Source organism: Sarcophilus harrisii, chromosome X, assembly GCF_902635505.1.
Source record: "Sarcophilus harrisii chromosome X, mSarHar1.11, whole genome shotgun sequence".
Classification (NCBI taxonomy): domain Eukaryota; kingdom Metazoa; phylum Chordata; class Mammalia; order Dasyuromorphia; family Dasyuridae; genus Sarcophilus; species Sarcophilus harrisii.
This window is the reverse complement of record NC_045432.1, coordinates 53212758-53234543: the sequence shown is the minus strand read 5'-3', so window position 1 is coordinate 53234543 and position 21786 is coordinate 53212758. Positions and strand designations below refer to the sequence as shown.

At 45.3% G+C, this 21786-nt stretch overlaps 1 protein-coding gene across 2 annotated transcripts in view; it reads left to right on the top strand.

Moving 5' to 3' along the window:
• The window catches only part of GABRQ (gamma-aminobutyric acid type A receptor subunit theta), a 79319-nt gene extending 60278 nt beyond the window's left edge, over window positions 1–19041 (top strand). For both annotated transcript variants that reach the window (XM_031945224.1, XM_031945223.1), the window contains 5 exons: window positions 4423–4505; window positions 6075–6212; window positions 9014–9166; window positions 10316–10569; window positions 10989–19041. In XM_031945224.1, the coding sequence (XP_031801084.1) occupies window positions 4423–4505; window positions 6075–6212; window positions 9014–9166; window positions 10316–10569; window positions 10989–11354 (994 nt within the window). In that variant the 3' untranslated portion in view covers window positions 11355–19041. The remainder of the gene's footprint in view (window positions 1–4422; window positions 4506–6074; window positions 6213–9013; window positions 9167–10315; window positions 10570–10988) is intronic.
• Window positions 19042–21786: the final 2745 nt, after the last annotated feature.

Below are 21786 nucleotides of genomic sequence, written 5' to 3'. Positions count from 1 at the left end.
CAAGATGGAAACCACAGTGTTGGGGTGTCAAGCCAGCAGGGTGGCTTGATGCCTCTTTTCAGGTAACATAATGATCCAGTTAACTGGATACATAATGGCAATAGGGAAGGATGGGCGCCTCAGGCTGCTATTTTGTTTTTTCTGCAGTTTTATTTTATTTTCACTTCCAAATTGTCTCCCTCCCACTTTCCCATCCTAGACTCATTGAGAAGGCAAGAAAAACTAAACCTGTTACAAATGTGTATAATCAAGCAGAACAAATTGCTACAGTTGCCATATCCCCCCAACCAAACAAAAGCAAACCAAAAAGGAAGGAAATTATGCTTCGCTCTACTCTGAGTTCATCAGCTTGCTATCTGAAAGTGGGTAGCATGCTTCCTCATGAGTCCTTTCGATCTGTGGTTCGTCATCGTGTTGAATAGTTTCTACGTCTATCAAGGTTGTTTTTCTTCTCACTTTTGTTGCCATTGTATAAACTGTTCTCCTAGTTCTGCTTACTTCACTTTGCATCAGTTCATATGCGTGTTTTCAGATGTTCTGAAGCCATCTCCTTAATTACTTCTCAGAGCATAATAGTATTCCATCACCTTCAGTACCATCGCTTGTTCAACCATTCTTTAGCTGATGGGCAACCTCTCAGTTTCCAGTTGTTTGCCACAATGAAAAGAGGTACTGTAAATATTCAACCCAACATTTTGTCCAGCTGTTCACCAAGACTGAAGAGCAAAGTTCTTCCTTGCTACTGGAAGAGCCTTTAATCTCAATGAGTGGTAGTTTTCACCACAGAGAATAGGCTTTGACAGAAAAGAAAATAAAAGAAAAGAAAAGAAAAGAAAAGAAAAGAAAAGAAAAGAAAAGAAAAGAAAAGAAAAGAAAAGAAAAGAAAAGAAAAGAAAAGAAAAGAAAAGAAAAGAAAAAGAAAAGAAAAAGAAAAAGAAAGAAAATTCCTTCTTGCAAAGATAGCCATGAGATTTGGAGAGCAGTGAACCCTTTGAGATCTGGGGGAGGCTGCCAGTGAAGTTCAAACCTCTCCAGTGATATCAGAGCCAGTCTAAGATCCCTGGCATAGAGGGTGCTGGAACTTCTCTGCTGCTTTGTGATTCCCCTGGATTCTCCTAAAGATGACAGGGTATTGCTGTCCCAGATTGGAAGAGATGGGTTGCCACCATCATTCTCTCCACCTTCTGTGCCCTTCTCATCTAGCACCATGTCATCCAGGTGTCCTGATAAAGACTTTTGGCTCCCAAAATCCTGAGAGCAAGAGGGAGCACACAGGAGCAATGGGTACCCCTTTCTTGTATTCAGTGGTCTGAATTCTCCCTCTGGGCCCCAATCCCCACTAAGGAGTGGAGATGCATTCCTTACTAATTAGTCAAAGTCCTTTTTTTCTGTTACCAGCTCACTTTCAGCATACCTGGCTTAAGCCCCAACTAACTACACTTCCTCCAGACCTCTGAAACTCAAGTAAAGAGCTGAGTGCACCATAGCAGGGCAGCTAGGTGGCGCTGCAGTGGACAGAGCACTGGGACTGGAGTCAGAAAGACTCCTCTTCCTGAGTTCAAATCCAGCCTCAGCCACTTTCTAGCTGTATGAACCTGGGCAAGTCGTTCACCCTGTTTGCCTCAGTTTTCCTCATCTGTAAAAATGAGCTAGAGAAGAAAATGCAAACCGCCACAATGTCTTTGCAAAGAAAACCTTACACGGGGTCACAAAGAGACAAACACAACTGAAATGACTGAACTATTACTACATTATAGCCAGATGTCAATATTAATGCTCTCCAAATCTCGGCAAACACCTGGAATGATAGCACCACTGTACCAGACAAGAAGACAAGACATAGGCAGTAAGATTGCCCCCTAGAGAACCTTAGGGGAGTTCCTGAAACATTTTCTCTGAGAAGCTGGAAGACAAGACCATTCCCTGAGAAGAATGCTGGTGGCCACTTCCAGCCCGCAAGTGCTAGCAAGTTGCCTAGAATAACGTTTGTCTCCTTCCTTTATTCAACTCACATGTTGAGAGAAAGGAAGTGAAGCCCCTTCTAGAGAGGCTCCTTCTCATAAGCAGGTGGAGGCCATGAGGATCCTCTGCCCTGGCTAATCTAGAAGAGAAGGTGGATCCTATGGTACAATGTCTCCCCCATTCTTCCTATCTGGCATTACTTCAGAAGCAATGACTACTGCCTGATCTCTCTTCCTGGCTCTGCCTGAGAAACCAAACTACATGGACTCCATTAATCTCAATTTTATCATGGGTGACTTGGTTCCCCTCTCCACTCCTCCTCTCATCAGCCAAGCTCCAATGGAAGCCCCTTTCATTCCCCTCCCCCTTAAAGGGTGGCTTGTATGTTTGAGTCAAAGGCATGAAGGATGGAGGGGGGTGTGTGCACATGTGTGTGTGTGGGGGGGTGCCTCTGTATACTCCCTTAGTCTCTCCAGATCTATCTATAGCACAGCAGGCAATGGCAAAGAGTCTCCTCAAGGCTTCATCTCCCACAAACAGTCTTCCCAGACAGGCGAGAGATAAATTTAGCACATAAGATTTCTTAAAGAGACAGTGAAGCAGCCACTGCAGTTTTCTTTGCCCTTTTTCCTGTGTCTTCTTTTAGGTCACTGCCTGTCCCTTCCCCACCTTGGGCTACCCTCTCTCTGGGGCTTCTCTCGGCTTCCCTTTCTCCGCTCAGGTCTTCCCTCTTTGTCCTTTTGTTCCCTACCCCCTTCTGTTTCATCCAGGGCCCATCTCTTAGACCATGGGGCTCTGCTCCGCTCCCAGTGAACAGTTCACTGCTTTTCCCTGCTCCATAAACAAGTATGCCAGTTGATGAATGCTTTGGGAATTGCTAATTAAAGGGGGGAGGTGAACAGACACACACATACACATATACACATGCACACACTATATGAAATGGAAATTGAATTAAGTAAGACTGGAAAGAGAAAATGGAGTTTGAAGGGGAATGGGATAAGAGGACAGTGTAGACTGACAGAGGAGGCTTATGGGAATGATCACATAAGACATGAAGGGTTTGGTTTTTTTATCCCATCCATTCCATACTTCTATCCCCCCAATCCTCTTTTCCTCCCAAAACCTCTATCTAAGCCACATACACACTTCACTTAACCCATAGTCTAGAATTTCCCATCTGGCCCATCTGCCCTTCACATCCACCTATGCATACACCGTCATCCTCTCTCTCTAATGCACATGTATGTTCCCTAAGCTCCCAGATAGCTGTGTGTAATCATACAGGCATATCTACATACATACGTATATCCACCAGGACACCAGAAGTCACCTCCATTCTCATGACCTCAGATACTGGCAGGTGCATGGTACTGGACAAAGTGTGCTGTACTTATAGGCACAAGAGCGTCAGAACCTATCTCTGCTACTCATGGCTGTATGACCTTGAGATGCTCTGACCTCCTAGGTTCTCACCAGCTCTGCCTAGGAATTGGCAGCAGGCACCTTGGCTCTGATAATTTTGTTCCTATCTTTCCAAAGATAAATATCTCTCAGCCATTCCCAGGGACTCAGTTTTTCCATTTGTAATCTTGTCAGATTTCTAGATTCCCTTGTGGCACACACAATACTCTTTCTTTCCCCTCCAAACTTAAGCTTTTTAATCTTCTCACTAGATGGATTTAGAGACTGAAGAATAGAGAAGACAGAGAGAGAGAGAGATGGGGAAAAAGAGAGAGGTAGTGGCCTAGTAGCAAAAGCTCTGGACTTGTAGTCACAAGATTTGGGTGCAAGTTCTAGCTGTTACTAAATTTGAAACCTTAAAATACCTCATACCTCATTTCCCCTATGTGGGCCTCAGTTTCTCCATCTAAAGTGAGTAAAGTAGACCAAATAGTCCTTTCAGCTCTAAGTCCTATGATCCTTTAAACTTTTAACCAAATCATTGTATACACTATCTAAGCAAACTAGTACAAATCATAAAAATAAGCATATCAAGCAAAAAAATACAATCAAAATGGGGAGGAGAGATTAGAATGAGTCTAACATCTCTTAGACTTTGAAATCTTTTGGTACAGAGGAAGAAGTGTCACATTTGAACTGAAAGGTCATGGGTTCCAGTTCTCTGGGCTCCCATTTACTAACTGTGTAACTTGGGTATTTCATTTGGCATCTTCCCAGACCAGCCTCAGTTTCCCCCTCTGTAAAATGAAAGTAGAAGACCAAATGATCTCAAAAGGTTTCTTCCACCTCTCCTATCCTGGGAAATCAACAAGTCCATGAATAAACTCAGCCAGACTGAAATGTCTCACAATATTGGAGCTGTATGTCATGGAGGATACAATGCCTACTCTTCCCCTCCTGGCAACCCCCTCACCAAATCTCCCCAGCTGCCACGGAAACAGCAGCCTCTCCTGCCATTTAGCTCATGTCTTCTTTCATGTTCTTTCTTATGCCCAGAATCACCACCACTGCTGCCTGCATGATGGATCTGCGAAGATACCCCCTGGACCAGCAGAACTGCACTCTTGAAATTGAAAGCTGTACGTATTTCTCCTTGGTCCCTTCTCTTCCCTCTGCTCTAGCTTCTGTGGGTCAGAAGAAGGAAGGAGCAATGGCAGGGGTTGGGTAGGGGGGCTCAGAGGCAGCTTGTCCTTCCTCTTTGCTTTTTTTCCTGAGCCCCTGCCTCTAGATGCATGCCAGTTGAGTTAGAGCAGGGGTCCTCAAACTTTTTAAATAGGGGGCCAGTTCACTGTCCCTCAGACTGTTGGAAGGCCAGACTATAGTAAAAACAAAAACTTTGTTTTGTGGGCCTTTAAATAAAGAAACTTCATAGCCCTGGGTGAAGGGGATAATCATCCTCAGCTGCCGCATCTGGCCCGCGGCCATAGTTTGAGGACCCCTGAGTTAGAGTCTCCAGCTGCCAGAGACACCCTTGATCCTTTCTTCTTGTTGACTGATGAAATTCAATCAAAAACCTTTTTTTAATTCCAACCACTCTCCAAATATATTACCTTTTTTGCTTCCCATTCAAATGAACATAAGACAATGAATTCCAACACGGCATTATCAAAAACTAGATGTTCTGTTTATGAACGTTCATCTGATAAAGTACTAGTTATGTTCTTGAAAGGTTAGGGTAAACAGCAAATTGGTGCACTCAGCCTGATTGGTCACGGAATGTAAATGAGAACCTGAAGGCACTAATGACTGATGTGTCATACTTGGGAGCTCTTGGTATTTGGAGAATAGTTTATGACCAAGAAAACAATGGGTTGGGAATTGTACACAATTCCCTACACTGTGATTTTGTTTTGGGACATTCTTGGGAAATTTGCTACTGTTAAAACCAGTTTTTATTTTTGTTTATCATTATTTGTCAGCCTTACTCAGAATGTGGGAAACAAAATTCTATCCTTAACATTTTGTATTGCCACTTGAACAATTTGAAATTAATTCTAGTCTTTTGAGTTGGCTTCTGTTTCTCTGAGAGGGTCGCTATTGACAGAAGTCAACTGAGAGGGAAGGCCAGTGACCCTTAGGAGCCTAAGAATAAAGACGTCATCCTTTTCCATGCTTTTTCATTCATCCTGAGTACCAATATTAGCCAAAGACTCAAGGGCAGGCAGCTGACAACATATTGGCTTGTATACCGATGCTTCCCCCTTTCTCTGTGCATAACATGGGGCTTGCCTCACTGGGAAGCACCAAGGGCTAGGCTGAAGGGAAGAATTAGGGACAAGAGTTGCATTGGCCACTGGATCAGTGGGAAGACTTATATGGTGAGCTGAGAAACCATTGAGAAATGAAATCCAAGGCACCCACAGATCATGTGATAGGATGAGGTGCCATTGCCTCCTTCTTAGCTCAGAAATTCTCAAATTGGCCTTTTATCCACATGGCCCCATTGCAAGTTCCCCCTGGTGGCCCTCTGTCCTACTATGGGGTCCCTGCTGAAGACCTAGAGGAAAACTTTTCCCATTTTTATTTCCATTATCCTGAGTATCCCCCCCAGGAAATACTTGCTAAGAAAAGGATATGCTTGACCCTTGCGGGTATATTCTAAAACTGACCCATCTCCCTGCCTCTCTTCTTCCACCTCCTCCTTCCAGATGGCTACACCGTTGATGACATTGTGTTCTACTGGCAAGGTAATGACTCGGCTGTGACTGGGATGGATACGTTGGAGCTGCCTCAGTTTACCATCATGGAACAAAGACTGGTTACCCGAGAAGTGGTGTTTACCACAGGTGGGCCCCGGAAACCCACATGCCAAACCACTAACTACCCTTCTCCTACCCTTTCTTACCTCTGCCTCTGTTTCTGTCTCTGCCTCTCTCTCTCTATGTCTATCACTTTCCCTGTCTCTTTCTGCCTTGCTCTCTGCCTCTACATCTGTCTCTGTGCCACTATCTCTATCTCTTTCTCTCTCATCCTCTCGATCTCCTTTTCTCTCTCTTTCTCCTTCTCTGTCTCTCTGTCTCTCTCTGTCTGTGTGTGTCTCACTCTGACTCAACCTCTCCCTATTCCACTCTCTTTCTACTTCTTTATCACCCCTTCCTCCTCCCTCTCTATTCCCCTCTCCCCATCCCCTTACCTGCTCTGGACCGCCTTTGCTTTTTTCCTCTGTATCCCTAGTGCTTAGCACAGTGCTTGATACATCATGAGCGCTTAATAAACGCATATTCATTCAGTCAGAACAGGCTCCATTTCTCTCCTGCCCCTTTCCTCTGTCTCCCTTGTCTGTGCGTCTCTTGATTTTCTCTTTCCCCTGCCCTAGCTCGAGTGCTCCTGGGAGGGTGGTCTCAGGGAGGAGCCTTCTCTCCCTCCCCTCTTTGCACCCTCACCCCTATCTCACAGAATGAATCTGTGTCAGGGCCTCAGAGGGAGCTCAGCCCAGAGAGGTCAGCTGCTCTTCAAAGAATCACACCTCACCTGTCTTCCTGGCATCCTCTGTTCTATAACAGGGGCTCATGGGGCAACTGAACCCCCTGTGTCCTGACTTTAGGATCTTCACCTTCAGATGGTCCTCAGAAGTCAAGCAAGAAAAACAAGACAAATCAGACACCTCCTGAGTTAGGGAATTGAGTGCTGAAGTGACAGCTCCACACCCAGGGCTGCCAGAATTGAAAGGTTCTCTATCTTAGTGGTCATGTAGCCCAGCCCCTCTCTTCTTGGGTCATAACCCCTAACTAGGTTAACATACAGACCATGGAAAAGCTTTTTATGCCCAATTCAGAGTACCAAGAAGTATATCTGTGGAACCTCTCTAGGCCTCAGTTCTCATGTTTTGAATAAGAGGGTTAGACATGATGGCCCTGGAACCCTTCCAGCCCAGAATCCTCTATTTAGTCATAAGGCCCAGCATGCAGGATTCCCTCAGTTGGTGCCTACCCAGGAAGCTCATTTTCAGTCACACGGAGTCCCCCCTTCTCATCAGCCCCCCATCCTGGAAGCAGCTGCCCCTGTGCCCAATAGCCTAGACTTCTGTTGGGCTCTCCACTGTTTTTCTAGGAGTCTGCTAGGTAGTTTTTGCCTTTCATCGCAGCATTTCGTAACTTAGTTTGTATTTGCTCCTAAGAAGCAAGCTAGCAGCTTAGAGGGGCTAGTGGTTACCATTTGAGAGAGTCTGGTTTCTGGTTGTTCTAGCCCATCTCACCTTCAAGCTGATGAGGCAAAGAATAAGACAAAAGTTTTCCCAAGTCCAGCTGTCATTGGCCAGCACCAAGCCCAAGCAGAAAGAATGATTTCTCACTAGAGGCTTTAAAAACGACCATGCTCTTCACCAAGTTTGGTGAAATGATCTCTCCCCTGTCTATGTTTTGACCTTAGGAATATTTAGAGAAAATCTAAAAGATAGAGAGGTCTAGGGGCAAACCCAGCCTTTACAGCTTAGAAAGTGCCAGAAAGACAGCAGGCCTCAGATTCCAGCTCCATCATTTCCTAGCTGTATGGCCTTGGACAACTCCCTCTCCCTCCCCCCTGTCCCACCAGAACCTCGGTTTCACTTCCTGTAAAGAAGGGGAAAATAATCCTACCTCCCAAGATTGTCATGAAGAAATCACTCTGTAAACCTTAACATTCTCCAAAAACATGAGTTAAAAAGGGACCTTTATTATCATGGTGACCTCTCTTCTGCCAAAGGCCAGTCACATGCCTCTCATGTTGCCCTTCCCTTCCTTTGATTGGAAGGAGCCTAACAGGCTACTCATCATACCCACAGTTCAGTTCGTTATGAACCAGTATGACAGAGACAATTAAGTTCCTGCCTACTGGGGACCTGGCTTGCTAACTCCAATGTATAGCCCATGTAGTAGCCATCAGATTATAGTGAGCTGAGTGCAGATTGGCCAAGTGCTAGTGGCTTGGCATTGTCAGTGCCTCCAGCAAGGACAGTTTGCTGATAAATGGACAGATGGGTGGAGAACATCCTTCCAAGACGTTAACACTCACAATCATTCTCTTGTGTGCCTGCCTCTTCATACTCCTCCCTACAGATTTTGTTCAACAATTCGATTTAACAGCATTTATTAAAGGGCCCACTGTGTGCCAGGCACCATGCTAGATGATAAGTATACAAAGTCAAAAATGAAAGAGCCCCTGCCATCAAGGAACTTATATTCCACTGCGGGGAGGGGCAATGGCATATACACAAATAAGTCAATCAGCACAAAAATTGGCAGGGCACAACTGGGGAGATCAGGGCAGGTCTCGTGTAGGAGGGGGCACTTAAGGGACCCTTGAAGGAAGATGGGAATTACAAGAGGCAAAGGTTGGATGGCATAAAGGACAGCATATGAAAGAGCCTAGGGGCAGGAGAAAGAATCCTATTGGGAAACACAGAGTGTGTGAAGAAGAGTAATACAGTTAACAAGACTGGGAAGATAGATTGAAAACAATTTTGACGAGCTTTAAATTCCAAAAAGATATCCGTATTTGAGCCTAGATGCAGTAAGGCATCACTGGAGTGCTCCCCATTCCCATTATCTTAGTAGCATTGGCATCAACTGCCAGATAACAGGAGTGGCCGGCTGGGGTGTCTCCTCCTTAGGTTCATACCTGCGTTTGTCACTGAGTTTCCGGATCAAGAGAAACATCGGCTACTTCATCCTGCAGACTTACATGCCCTCTGTTCTCATCACCATCCTGTCCTGGGTCTCCTTCTGGATCAATTATGATGCTTCTGCTGCCAGGGTGGCTCTAGGTAAGTCTCTGCTTCTGGAGTAATCGCCCTGGATTGCAGCCATTTTTCAAGGATACAGAAAAGGAGAGATGGCCTCTGAGATGCCACCCTCCCCACACCTTTCCCCAAGGAAAAGATCTCTAGACGCTTGCCCTGGCACAGCCTGTGAGGGGCTAGTCTGAACTTGAAGGCAGGACTGGGATCTTCACAGCACTGGGCTACGTGACACCGATACGGGCAGTGTGGAGAGAGCTCACAAAGACAACAAGCTCTATCCATCCCAAGCTATTCAGTGGGGGTGGAGAGTCAAGAATCCTGGGCCTGGAGTTGGAGTACATGTCTTCAAATCCTAGCTCTGCCCTTTACTTGTATGGATAACCTTTGCCAAATCCCTCCCCCATTCTGGACCTCAGTCTCCTGTTTTGTAAAATGAGGGGATTAGTCCATGTGCTGAGCTCTCCAGGTCCCTCCAGCTCTAGGCCTATGATGCTATGCTCCAAAAGTTCTCATCAAAATGAAACAACCTCCTGCAAAGAATAAGCCATGAAGCCTTCTGAAAGGCCTTTTAACCTGAGCCAAAACAGACCTGGGAGACATGCTCAGGAAGAGGCTGGAGATGGAGGGATACTAAAGACAAGCTTGTTCTCCTTTGCAGTAAGACTGAGAGTCAACTGAGTCCTCCAGTTGTGGGAGTTCTCCTCAAGTCCCAGACCCGCATACATGAACACAATCCTCCATCCTCACCAGTATCCTACTGCCCTTGCAGTTTAAAAAATTGGAAATGAGTAGAAGTAAGTTTAGGAATGTCATTTATTTTGACATCAAAGTCAGCTAGTAAATGTCTGAGGTCACATTTGAACTTGGGTCCTCTCGATTCCAAAGCCGGGGCTCTATTGCCACCTAGCTGCTCCAACGTCAAAGTCCCTCCCCTTGAAATCCATCTCTCTCTTTAACTAAAAAACAAAACAAAACAAAACACCTCAGTTAAGCAAAGGCACTGAGCCAGTGCACTGTGCAGCTAGGCCTCCCCTGCTTCTCCTGCATTCCCTACTTAATTCTAATTTGCTACAGATGCAGCAGTCTGTAGCCTTAGTGACAAAGGGGCCCCCAACATTCGAGTCTTCTTCAGCTCCAAGCCCTCTGACAGGTTTGGTGCTATATCGTTTGCAGGTGTAACTACAGTGCTCACCATGACCACCATCAACACTCACCTGAGGGAGACCCTTCCCAAGATCCCATACGTCAAGGCAATCGACATCTATCTCATGGGATGCTTTGTCTTTGTGTTCCTGGCTCTTCTCGAATATGCCTTTGTTAATTACATCTTCTTTGGACGTGGTCCCAGTGAGCAGAGCAGACAGGCCCAGGCCGGCAAATGCTCCCAGTCTCAGGGAAAGCGAGGCAAAGGGCGCAGAGGACCTCAGGTTGGTCATCCTCTTCCACATCTCCTAGGGTTTTCAAAGTTCTAGAGGTTCCCCAGACTGAGCCTGACAGGGTATCCTAGCCTAGGGATGAAAAGTAACCCTATGATTTCCTTTGGAGTCAGGATTGCAGGGTCTACTCAAGCTCTAGAAATCATCTGGGCATGACAACGCCTCTGGATTGAGTCCAGAGAAGCTCTAAAACAGCCAAAAGAGACTCGGGCCTCTGTGTCCTCCCCAAAAACCATCAAATATAAGGAGCCACTGCTCCAGGTCTTTTCCCAGACCTTATTGGGACAACTCCTGATCTGAACTACTATACTGTCACTCATTGGTCACTTGCCAAGAAGTCACTCAATATCCCTACTCAAGTTTCCTCTCTGAGGATAACAACCTTGTTGCTGCTTTTGTCCCCCTCCCAGGTGGATGCCCATGGCAACATTGCCTTGAGTGTTCTGGAAATTACCAATGAGATGGAGGAATCCGAAACTGGCATTTCTGGAGCATCCATTGATGTCTCTGGGCTTCAGCTCTGCAGGGGGGTGATTTCTCAGTCTGCCCTTAACCAGCCAATGGAGCCAGCCATCAGCCCTCTTGGAGGTCGCCGCCGCCGCCGCAGCTCTGGGTGCCGCCACCGTGGTGGCCGCCTCCGCCGCCGTTCCTCCAAGCTGAAGCTCAGAATGCCCACCCTGAATGATGTCAGCGTGGTCGATAAGTGGTCTCGACTTGTTTTTCCTGTCACCTTTGCCTTCTTCAACCTCTTTTATTGGCTGTACTATGTCAATTAAGTTCTATGACCTTTCGGGAAAGATAATTAGGCAGCAGGACCCGGGCACTGTGGTCTTTTTCACTTTGCTTTTTCCTTTTGATTCCATTTTCTTCCCTTCTTTCTTCTTCCATTATTTGGTTCATTAGTTTGGTTCTAGGTTTCTCTTACTGGCCTTCGCCGAGTTGATCCCTGCTGTGGTACTTTCCATGTAGTAGGCACTTGTTAAAGATCAACTCTGAGGACCAGGGCAAGGGAAGTTTTGACTTTTCCAGAACATTCAAGTTAAGAAAAATTTGTTTTTTACTTCTTCCATCTTTTCTTCATCTAGTTCCTGAGTGGGACACCTATAGAGTTCCCCAGCTGGACTCTCTGATTTTTCGGCAGGGAAATTGGTGAGCATCTGTCTCCTAAACAGTCAGGAAATGGGGACAACATCCACTGGTATAAGAATTAGCTGGAGATTTGACCTAAAGGTTTGTAGGGAGCAGACTTGAGTTTGGAGAAGGGAGGGGTAGTTGTAAGGCTGGAAAGAGGTCTGATGTTGGAATTTACTGGAGTGACCAATGGTGTTGTCCCCTCTCCCTACTGCCCCACAACCCAAGTCACAATGAGAGTAGGCAGGGGCCCCTAGCCTGCCCCAGTCAGCTCCCAGAGTGGCGTGGGCCTCCTCTGCAGGCAGCAAGTTTGGCGGAAGGATTGAGTTAAGAGGGAAGCTATGACAGCCATCTAGCTGATCCTCACTCAGCCTAGTAGGAACCAAAATGAGAGGACCAAGGGGAATAAAAGCAGACAAAAGCTCATCTATTTCTTTGAATTAAGGCTAGCTTTGTATTCTCTTCCTGCCTGCTGTGGGATAGTTAATCAGCCAGTTTTCTTATCCCCAGCATCTGAGAGTCCACCTCCCACCCTCCAAAATAGACCTCATGAATAATGACTTGGAAAAAAGTGAAAAATTCTAACAACCTTTTCAGCATTACCACACATTCTGTTTCCCAGTGCCCTGGTAAAACTAAAAAGGCGTCTTAATGAACATCCCAGATGTAATTTGAAAAAAAAATGTAACTCAGAGGTGGATGCCTCTGCTCAATACATAGTACTTAATGTGGCTTTCACCTGTCAAATTCAACTTTCCCGAAGTACTGATATTTTAAAGCAGAATTCCTTAAGCAAGTACCTTTTTTGAGAGTAACCATTATCTTATGTTCTAAGCCCTGCCTGGCAAAGGCCATAAGCCAGGTGGTGATCGCTCGTACTTCGAGATGGCCTCTGCATTTTGCTTTTCCTTCTCTCCTCTTCTTCTATCAATATTTTACTCCCTCTGGTCCCTCTGCCACACCAGAAGAGACGATCAAAAAAATGTCAGCTCCTTCCCCGCATAATGGATCGGGGCTTTGCTAAGGAGCATCCTAAGGGTGGTAGGCAACTGCTGCCCTATAGGAGCTGAGATTAGAACCAAGGCCTCCCTCCCCCCCGGCCAAATGGTCATCTCGGCATAAGGCATTATTACAAGGTGCTCCTTCCACCCCGTTCTCAAGTTGAGTGCATTATATATAGGGGTTTCTTTTTGTATTCCAGCACTCTTTGGGGGTGGATCATCTTTGCTCTTCTCTGTGGCCCCCTTATTTCTATTTTTAAGCAGAGGTGATAAACCCTGCGTGGGCCTCTATCCCCGAGGCAGGGACCAAACCCTTAAGAGGAGAGAACAATCCCTTCCCCACTGTGTATCGTGCTTTCTACTTGTCGAAGTGTTTTTTACATGCTTGATTGTATTTAATCAACCTTTTGATCATAATACACATTTTAAAGATTATAACATTTTGAGGCTAGACGGGAAAACCAAAGTCTCACAGGAAGTTGGAGGCAGAGCCAATAGCAGAACCCAGTTAGGCTTTGTGACTCCCAGTCTAGAGCTGATTCCATCATCTCTGCTGCCCCCACTGAGCAACAGCAGCAGGACCTGCAGGACACCTGTGACTTGGCCCCTAGGAACTCTTGAGTGGGATGAGCTGGTATCAGAGCTAGACGTGAGCTCTGGGGGGTGCTAGGTAAGCTCAAAGTCAGCAGGAATCTGAGGGTGGTAGGATAGAAATGGTAGGGGTTCAAAAAACCAATAAGTAACATCTGGGCATTCAGACCAATGGCAATGGCAGGAATCTTGACCTGGATTAGCCACAATTATAACAAAATAACAGGATCTACAAATGAAGCTCCACCTAAGAGCATTTGGCAAGATTTTTCCTTCAAGCTAGTCTAAAACTGAACTTCTTGACTTCAGGGGCAAAAGTGAATATGCTATTCAAAATGGCAACACGGCATTGGAGGCCTTATCAACCCTCCTGGCTCCCCAGTCTTCTTGGCCCCAAACCACTTGCTCCCATCTCCCTGTCTGTTCAGCGCTCACGAGGCTCCCCCTTACCATGCTGTATATACTTCCTCAGCTATCTAACCCACAACCCTCCCCTCTACCCCTGCTTTAGCTACAGATCTCTCCCCACCTTCCAGGTTTGGTTCCCTTTCTTACATGCAGCTGTATGTAAAGATCTACTTGACCTTCTCATTGAGTGGGTCTGAATTCACCCCCACTTCTCTGCCTTGTATGTCTGTGTGTGTGTGTGTGTGTGTATCACTAGTGTCAAGGTGACTGACTGTACTTGTGTGCTTATGTAGTGTGTGCCTATGTCCTTGAGTCAGTGTCTATGTATGTGAGAGACTGTCTATTCACCACGCACATTTGTGTGTGATAGTGCGTGTGTCTATATCTGCCATGCACCTTTATCTTTGTGTGTATGTATATGTATGATAGAGAGAAAATGTGTGTCTGTCTACCATGCACCTTCATGTGTGTGAGTGTGTAAGAGAAAGTCTGTGTATATGTGTGAGTGTGTACATGTGTGAGAGTGTTTGAAAGTGTGAGTGGATGTGAAAGTTTGTGTGAGAGAGAGAAAGTGTGTGTGAGTGTGTGTGTCTGTCTTTCTGTCTGTGCCGGAGTGCCACTCCATGTCTGGCATGTGAGAAGGAGTGTATGCATCCACTTTGGAATGATGTGATCCATCTGGGATCACACCATTCAGTCCATGTACCGGTATGTGTCTGCTGTCTGTGGATGTCTGCTAGAATGACTGTGAGAATGAGTGTGCCTGAGATCATGTGTCTGTAATCAGCACTTCTTGAACTAGGGACCACACATGTATTCTCCCAAACTGACAGAAATCTCTGTCACTTTTTTACAGAAGTCTTTTCTGGTGCACTATCTGTCTGTTGAAGAGGGTGTGGCTGAAGTTCCTCACCCTGCATGTGCTCAGTGGAAGCCTAGTTCAGGATTTGAGGCCAGGTCTTCATCTGGCTTGAGAAGCCAGTGCAGAAACCCCTAGCTGCCCAGGGCATAAAAAGTGATTGGTCTTTGGAAGGATGGGACTGAAAAAGAACATGAGGAACAGATTTGATTGAAGCACTGATGACTCAAACCAATGGGCTTTCGGTTTCCTGGCATCCAACCAGGAAGAGGTACGGCTGCCATTGGTGTTCCCAACACACTGACAAGGTTGTGGCTGAGCAGACTGACCAGGAGAAGCAGGCACTATTTTCAGATTGTCTCACACTTAGAGGTTTCTAACCTGGGTCAAAGAGAGCCAAGTCTCACTGTAGGTGGTATAGAGCTTCCTTGCTATGTGTGCATGTATATGGACAGCAGAAATGACAGCACCAATAGCTCCAGTCTTTCAAATAAGCAGGGTCTCTTGCCACTGCTTGATCCTTTTTCATCCTAGATAGACTCCCATCTCGTCCCCGCAGAGGCATCCCTAGGGCCAATAGTGGGACCATTTCCAATAATCCAGACCTCTCTCCTTGGCAAAACGGGCTGCACCTTGGACACTAACCAGGGTTCTCAGGATTGAGTTTATGCTCTCTGACTGAGAGAGGCAGGAAGTCAAAATGAGGAGGGGGAAGAGGGGTTAGAACTCGAGATATGTCCTAAATGGGAGTGGAGTTGGTTGATGGCCCCAATGAAGCATCTGGTAGGCAAAACTGGGATTTCATTTAAGCCATGGAGAATAAGGACATGTCGTCGTCATGTTACTAAGGCTCCAGTCGCAGTGCTGGACAGGAAGTCTATGGTTCATAGATAGGATAGGTCTGGGGGTCAGAGACTGATACCCTCTGCTGAGGTGTGTGGCCTCAATCTCCCTGCTCACAGACAGCTTAAGACAGATATGCTTTTCTGTACCCAAATGGGAGCCACCAATCTAGAAGACAGAGGCACAGGACTCTAAATGAGTCCTTTCACTTGGGTCTTGCTGAGTCCCAGATGGAGAGCTCAGAGGACTAAAAGGCATGAAAGCCAGAGATGGAAGGAAGTGACTAGATTGGGTGGTCAGAAGATACTTAGAGAAATAAAAGTCAGAAGGGGAGAGAACCTTGAAGTTACATTGAAAAGACATAACAAAGAGCATGGAGAGGAGGTAGGCAAAGCCCTAGAGAAGGGGTTGTGTATATAGTCCCCTTAAATAAGTCTCTAATTTTTGTTTTCTTGTTGTAAGCCAAATAAACATGAGGTTGTGTGCTGAGGTTAGTGGAGCAGCCCCATACTGAGTAATGCACTAAGAAAAAAGGCACCCTGAGTCTTCTGACTCAGCTATGGATGACCTTTGTCTCCCCTAACAGGAGACGAGGACACGGTGGCAGAGAATGGCATTTTGGGGACGTGCTTTCACCTGCCAGGCCTGGTGGCCTTTTGAGCAGCTTTTTTTGACTTTTGTGCTGTGTGTACACCTTTACACCTGTGGGGACATTGTCTAAAGGGCCAAGGACAGAAATAGAGGTGAGCAGCAGTTCAAGTGCACCAGGAAACTGGCTAACTCATGAAACGCTCGGTCTCTGTTTCTGTCTCTGTCTCTGTCACTCTCTTAGTCTATCATACTCCCCCCCCTAAAAAAAATCTGCGCGGTGCACACACACACACACACACACACACACACACACATTCTCTTGCTTGCCTACTCATTGGCTTATACATATGCATAGTGCAGTAAATCAGTAAATGCCCCTTTCATTTTCATGACCTAGCCTCAAATTAATCTAAGGCAGCTAAAATCTATAAAACACTCAAAAAGCATCAAAGGAAAATCTGCTTAAGTGGCATCCTTTGCTCTGTCCCATTCCATAAGGATGTGGGGAGGGCAAGAGCCCTGCGACTGGCTGCTCAAAGTCAGCCTGTTCAGTCACCTTTAAAAGCAAAACAGATTTGCCATATTGGCCACTCCTGAGATCCTAGATCTGGTTACCACTGGAGGGGCGGGGTGAGAAAAGATGGTTCTTTGGAACCTAGAGACAGAGACAGTGCCCCTGCCGCTGGTCACTGAGTCCCTCACCCCATCTTCTTGAGGTTGGGGAATAGGGCTTAAGTTGGAAGCAAAAAGGAGCCTCAGGGTTTTTTCCCTTTTGTTTTTTAGGTTGAATATTCAGGTCTTGTACCTAATGCCCATTTAATTGTGGTGAACTTTATTTATGAACACATGTTCATTAATATGCTGGCCCTAAGTAGGGCCTAATGATGTGAGCAAGATGGAGCATAGCACTTTTTAACCTCAAAGTCAAGAAATTCAAGACAGGAAAAATTCCTAAGCCAAATGCATCTTTTCTTGAGCACTCATGCTGTGCCAGGGAGAAATGTAGCTAAAGAAGACTTCAACTCCACCACTGGAGAAGCTCCCATTCCAGTAGGCGAGCTAAGGCAGTCACACATGCAAAAAGCATTCCATACCCAGGACACACCAACCAAAATCAGTGTGCCCCGTGACTCTAACATACACCAGGGCTTTAAGGAACTTTGAAAGAAAAAGAATCAGATCAGAAATGTGATCAAAGTGATATTTTAAGAAAATTACTTGAATGGTGGAATTTAAAATGAATGGGAAGATGACAGATCACTTTAGATGATAGCGTGATGTAGCGATCAAGAAGTTTCCTGCCCTAAATGAATCATATAGACACACTGAGCCACATAGTACCTAAATGAAAGGGACATTTGGCATTGACTGCATAGACAGAGCCCCCTAGACTATATGATTGTATCCTAAGCTCAAAGTCAGCCAGATTATACAGAAGGACCAAATCTCCCCTTCCTTTCATGTAGCCAAGGTGGTCTTTGTCAAAACTTGCTGAACCCCAAATGCAGTCCTACTGCTGTTCACTTGAATGGACTCTATACACCATTAAGCCGGCTAGCAACCCACCTTGTCCACTCTAAGGTTGTCCATTATAGGGTTGCCTTCTGGACCTCCACAGCTGTGCTGGTCCCAAAGTCAGGCTAGACCCACCTCCCTGCTTAGTAACCATAGCCAGACACCCAAATTTCAGGGCAAATCTGGGCCATCCCTGGCAAAGGAAACTGGTCTTAACTCTTGGACTAACTGGCATGCAAAAACACAGTACATGGGATTGAAAAGCAGTCAAAGAGGAATTTTTTTTTACTTCTTCCTCTTCCTCCTCTTCCTCCTCTTGCCTTTCTTCTGTTTCTCTTCCATACTCCCCTTTCTCTAGTGTGGCTGGGGCTCCAGCTTTCCCTACACACATCAACACCCGCTTCTTCCCACCCCCAGCTATGGAAGCAGGTGATTTGTTAGGTTTGAATTGAACCCATCAGATGTAACTGTAAAAATCTATTCAGTCCTCTTGCTAGTCACAAAGTAATGTTGCCTCTGCATATTCCAAACTGAATGTTGCTGAGAGAATGGCCTTTTCCAATGATATTTCCTTGTTGTGTGCAGAAAAGAAGTGATATGCTGGGGTATTTAAGACAAGCTGTCTTGGAGTTACCCACCCACACTGGTAACCTAGCAGTGGAAATAGCAGTTGCCTTTTGAAAATGGGTGACATGTCCTATGGGCTGCTATCAAATGAGCTTTTGTCTGAGATGCCTCTGAGAGCAGAATCATCCGGTGGGACTGGAGGAAAGTAACGTATGTCATACTGATGAATTCAAATCTGAGAATGCCACATGTACAAAGCATGGGCAGGGTCACTATCAATGAAACATCTGCCCAAGCTGCCTGCCCTGGGGCTGTTTGGGCCTCAAGTGGCTCTAGAGGGGATGTACCATGTGTTGTATCTTGCCTAAGCAAACCATAAAGACAAGCAAGAGGGAATGAATGGTACAAGTTGCAATGTCATGGCATGCCATCCTACTTGGGCATAGTCCAGACCCCGCTTGACTACTCTGATGCCCAAAGGAGCAAAGCAGCCTGGGACAGCAAGGAAGGGTGTTGCCACCCTAAGGTGTGGAGACCAGAGAAAGGAATCACTTGGTCTGCCCCCAGCCAAGTGACAGAAGAGGCTGCACTGCATTGTGTTCAGTGTTACCAAAAGACATCTACAGCAACAAGGAATCAACACAGCCTTCTTTTCTTTTCTTTTCTTTTTTTAATTCATAAAACCTTATCCTTAGTTTGCATCTTTGCATGAAATAAGACCTTGCTTATCTTTTTCACAACCTTAATGTGTAAAAGATAAGACAAGTCACTTAACATTTCTAGCAAAGTGATCCAACATATATACCATTTTGTTTAAAAAAAAAAAAAAGAAAAAATGACAAAATGACAAAAAAAATTTCAGAAAGCTCACAAGTGGCCTTTGGAGCCATTTTGTTTACTCTCCTGTGAGCAGCTGGCTGCCATCTCCTATTGGGTGGGGGTGGGGGGGTTTGGGGAGGGAGGGAATTCAGTGGGTGGGGGGTTAGGGTGGGTACTAGGGAGGGAAAAGGAGATTGGCTTCAAAGTTCCAGCGGGCCCCAGCTTGGCCCTGGCCACTCTTGGCCTTAAGAATCCTCCACTTGGAAGGATATAGCTGCTCGCCAGCCTACCTGATTCTCACGCTTGCCTTGCTGCCTTTTAATTGACCGCCCTGCGTGGGGGGGGGGGGGGGGGGCCAAGGTCAAAGCCACCCTTGAGTTAGGGAAGGAGGGACTAGCAACATTAAACTTGAAAAAGTTTACAGTTTTGTACAAAATAAAACAGAAAGGTTTTTTCTAAAAAATAAAAAAAAAAAGCAAATATACCAAAATAATGTAACTTTTATGTTTCTTTCTTTTCTTTTTCTTTCTTTTTTTTGGAAAAAAAATGGGGGTATAAAAATAGAAAAAAATCATGTTATTATTTTAAGCAACTTGTATGTTATATGGCTATAAATGTATGTGAATGTTGCAAATTACTGATTGGTCATGAGTCTTTCTTGGTGTGTTCTTGGTGATATTCTTTTTCTTACCCAAATTGGAAAATTATATTTTAGAAACAATGTCCTTGAAAGGAGAACTCTATGACTTGATTCCAGTTTGTTAAGTTGCAAAAAACTGGATCATAGGATTTTGCCCCCAATTACACACACACACACACACACACACACACACACACACGTGCTCCTCCTGTACAGGCAAAGTAGATTCTCATGTGCCATGCCTGGCCTTCACAGATCCACTGGCCCCACTTCCCGTGACTAAACTGAGCACAGAAGGCCCAAGACCCTATACTGCAACCTTCCTCTCCTGATTTCTACCTTGCTATCAGTACTGCCACAACTTGAAATTAACCAGCAGGGGATGAGTTCCCCAGAGTTCAAGGAGCACTTTCACCTTACTATGATCTTCCTCTTCCCCCAAAACTGGTAATTGTGACAGAACTCTTTAATATAAGAAAGTTATACATGGATCCAACAAGAATTATCAAAAAACCCAGAATCTTCTAATTCCTGGTTACAAGTGATTCTAACATCTGTTTTCAATTTTGGAATCCTAACCAAGATGGCAGCTTCCATATTCTCCCTGGACATGTGGTCCTCATGGTACCTAATCTCCCTACCTACCTTTTTCCTTCCTCCTTTGTCTTATCTGGGAATCTTCCCTTTCCTAGAAGTATCTGACTGAGGTTCTCTCTGCTCACAGATCTCCATAGGGAAAAACCCTTTATTATATCAGTTTTGATGGTCAGCATTTAGGTCCCAGGCCAAGCCCATTCAGATTGACTGTAAATAGTTGTCATTTCTGCTTTAGCGAGAAACCCTGAGGGTCTTCCCCTCCCAGATTCATTCATTTATTTTTTTTTTCATTCATTTATTTCTTTATGGACTAGGTGAAAGAGGAGATTCTTTGCCTCGGTTGCTACTTAGCCTTAATCACTGAATGGATGTGGCCTCGGTCAAACTGAGACTTGTTGAAGATCTTAGCTTAAAAAGGCCATGGCCTCCCCATTGCATACAGGGCCATCTCCAATCATCCTGATCTATATCTGGCTGATGTGGTTCGAGGATCAAAATGATGTGGTTATGTAGACACCAGATAATGGCAGCACCAAAAGTTGGTGTTTGTTCATGTGAAGAATTCACAGTGGCCAGAAATGGTAAATATTAAATATAATGGGAGAGCATATGAAAGACAAGTTCCTTGGTAGAATTCACAGTTACCCAGTAGGAGACACTACATGAGACTGGGGTGTTCTCTTAGCTGGCAGGCTAAATACTAAAAGGAACTTAGCACTCTAAAAGAGTTCATTAGCTGTAAGGAGGAGAAGTGGTATTGGGAAGTAAAGTGTCATTAGAGAGCGCCGTGGTGAACTGACCCAAAGGAAGGTAGCAGCCATGGGATGGCCCATAAGTAGATTTTATAGGGAAAATTTAACCTCAGGGACATGACTGGGATTTTTGACAGGGTCTGGCAAGGTGAGACTGCTCTAGACCTCTACAGAGGGTGGGTCTCAAGGGTTTGACTTAACTTGGATTTCAGACTGTATGATCTCAGAGGGTGGGACCATGGAGCTAAACTGATCTCTGTCAGGGCCTGTTGACTGCCTTCCTCAGGAATCAATTCTTTAGTTTCTTTTGGTCTATTCACCATTCGTGACCTCATCATGGCCACTGAACTCAAATGGCTCTGAAGAGGAAAATGAGGCAGATGGCCTTGCACAGCCCTCCCTCACTTCAATCTAATTCACTTGTTAGCCACAACATTGCCTCCCTGATGTCACCATCCTCTTCGAGAACAAAGGACAAACAAATGTGTGTGTGTGTGTAGGACATATATCCAACTGAAATGCGAAGAACTCCCCCAGAGAAGAAAGGGATGTTTAACCTCAGTACAGGGGAATGGCAAGAAGAAAGGATGAGAGTGGCAGTTTCCCCTGGACTCTAAAATATAATAAAGGATTTGGGTGAATTTTTATTGGATTTATTACATTATCAAAACTCCCTCTGAGAAATGAGAGTGGCACTTACAGTTTTAAAGAGTTGCCTGGAGAAAGCACAATCCATAGGGGTCAAGAGTTTCTGGCTCTAAAGCCAGCCCCCCAGCCATTCTTATCTCTCAAGAAAAAAAATTTTAAAAAGAAGTGGGGAAAGGGAAGGCTTGTGAAATCATACATCTTTCTATATGTTGTCTTATTTGATCCTCCCAATTCTGTTATATAGAT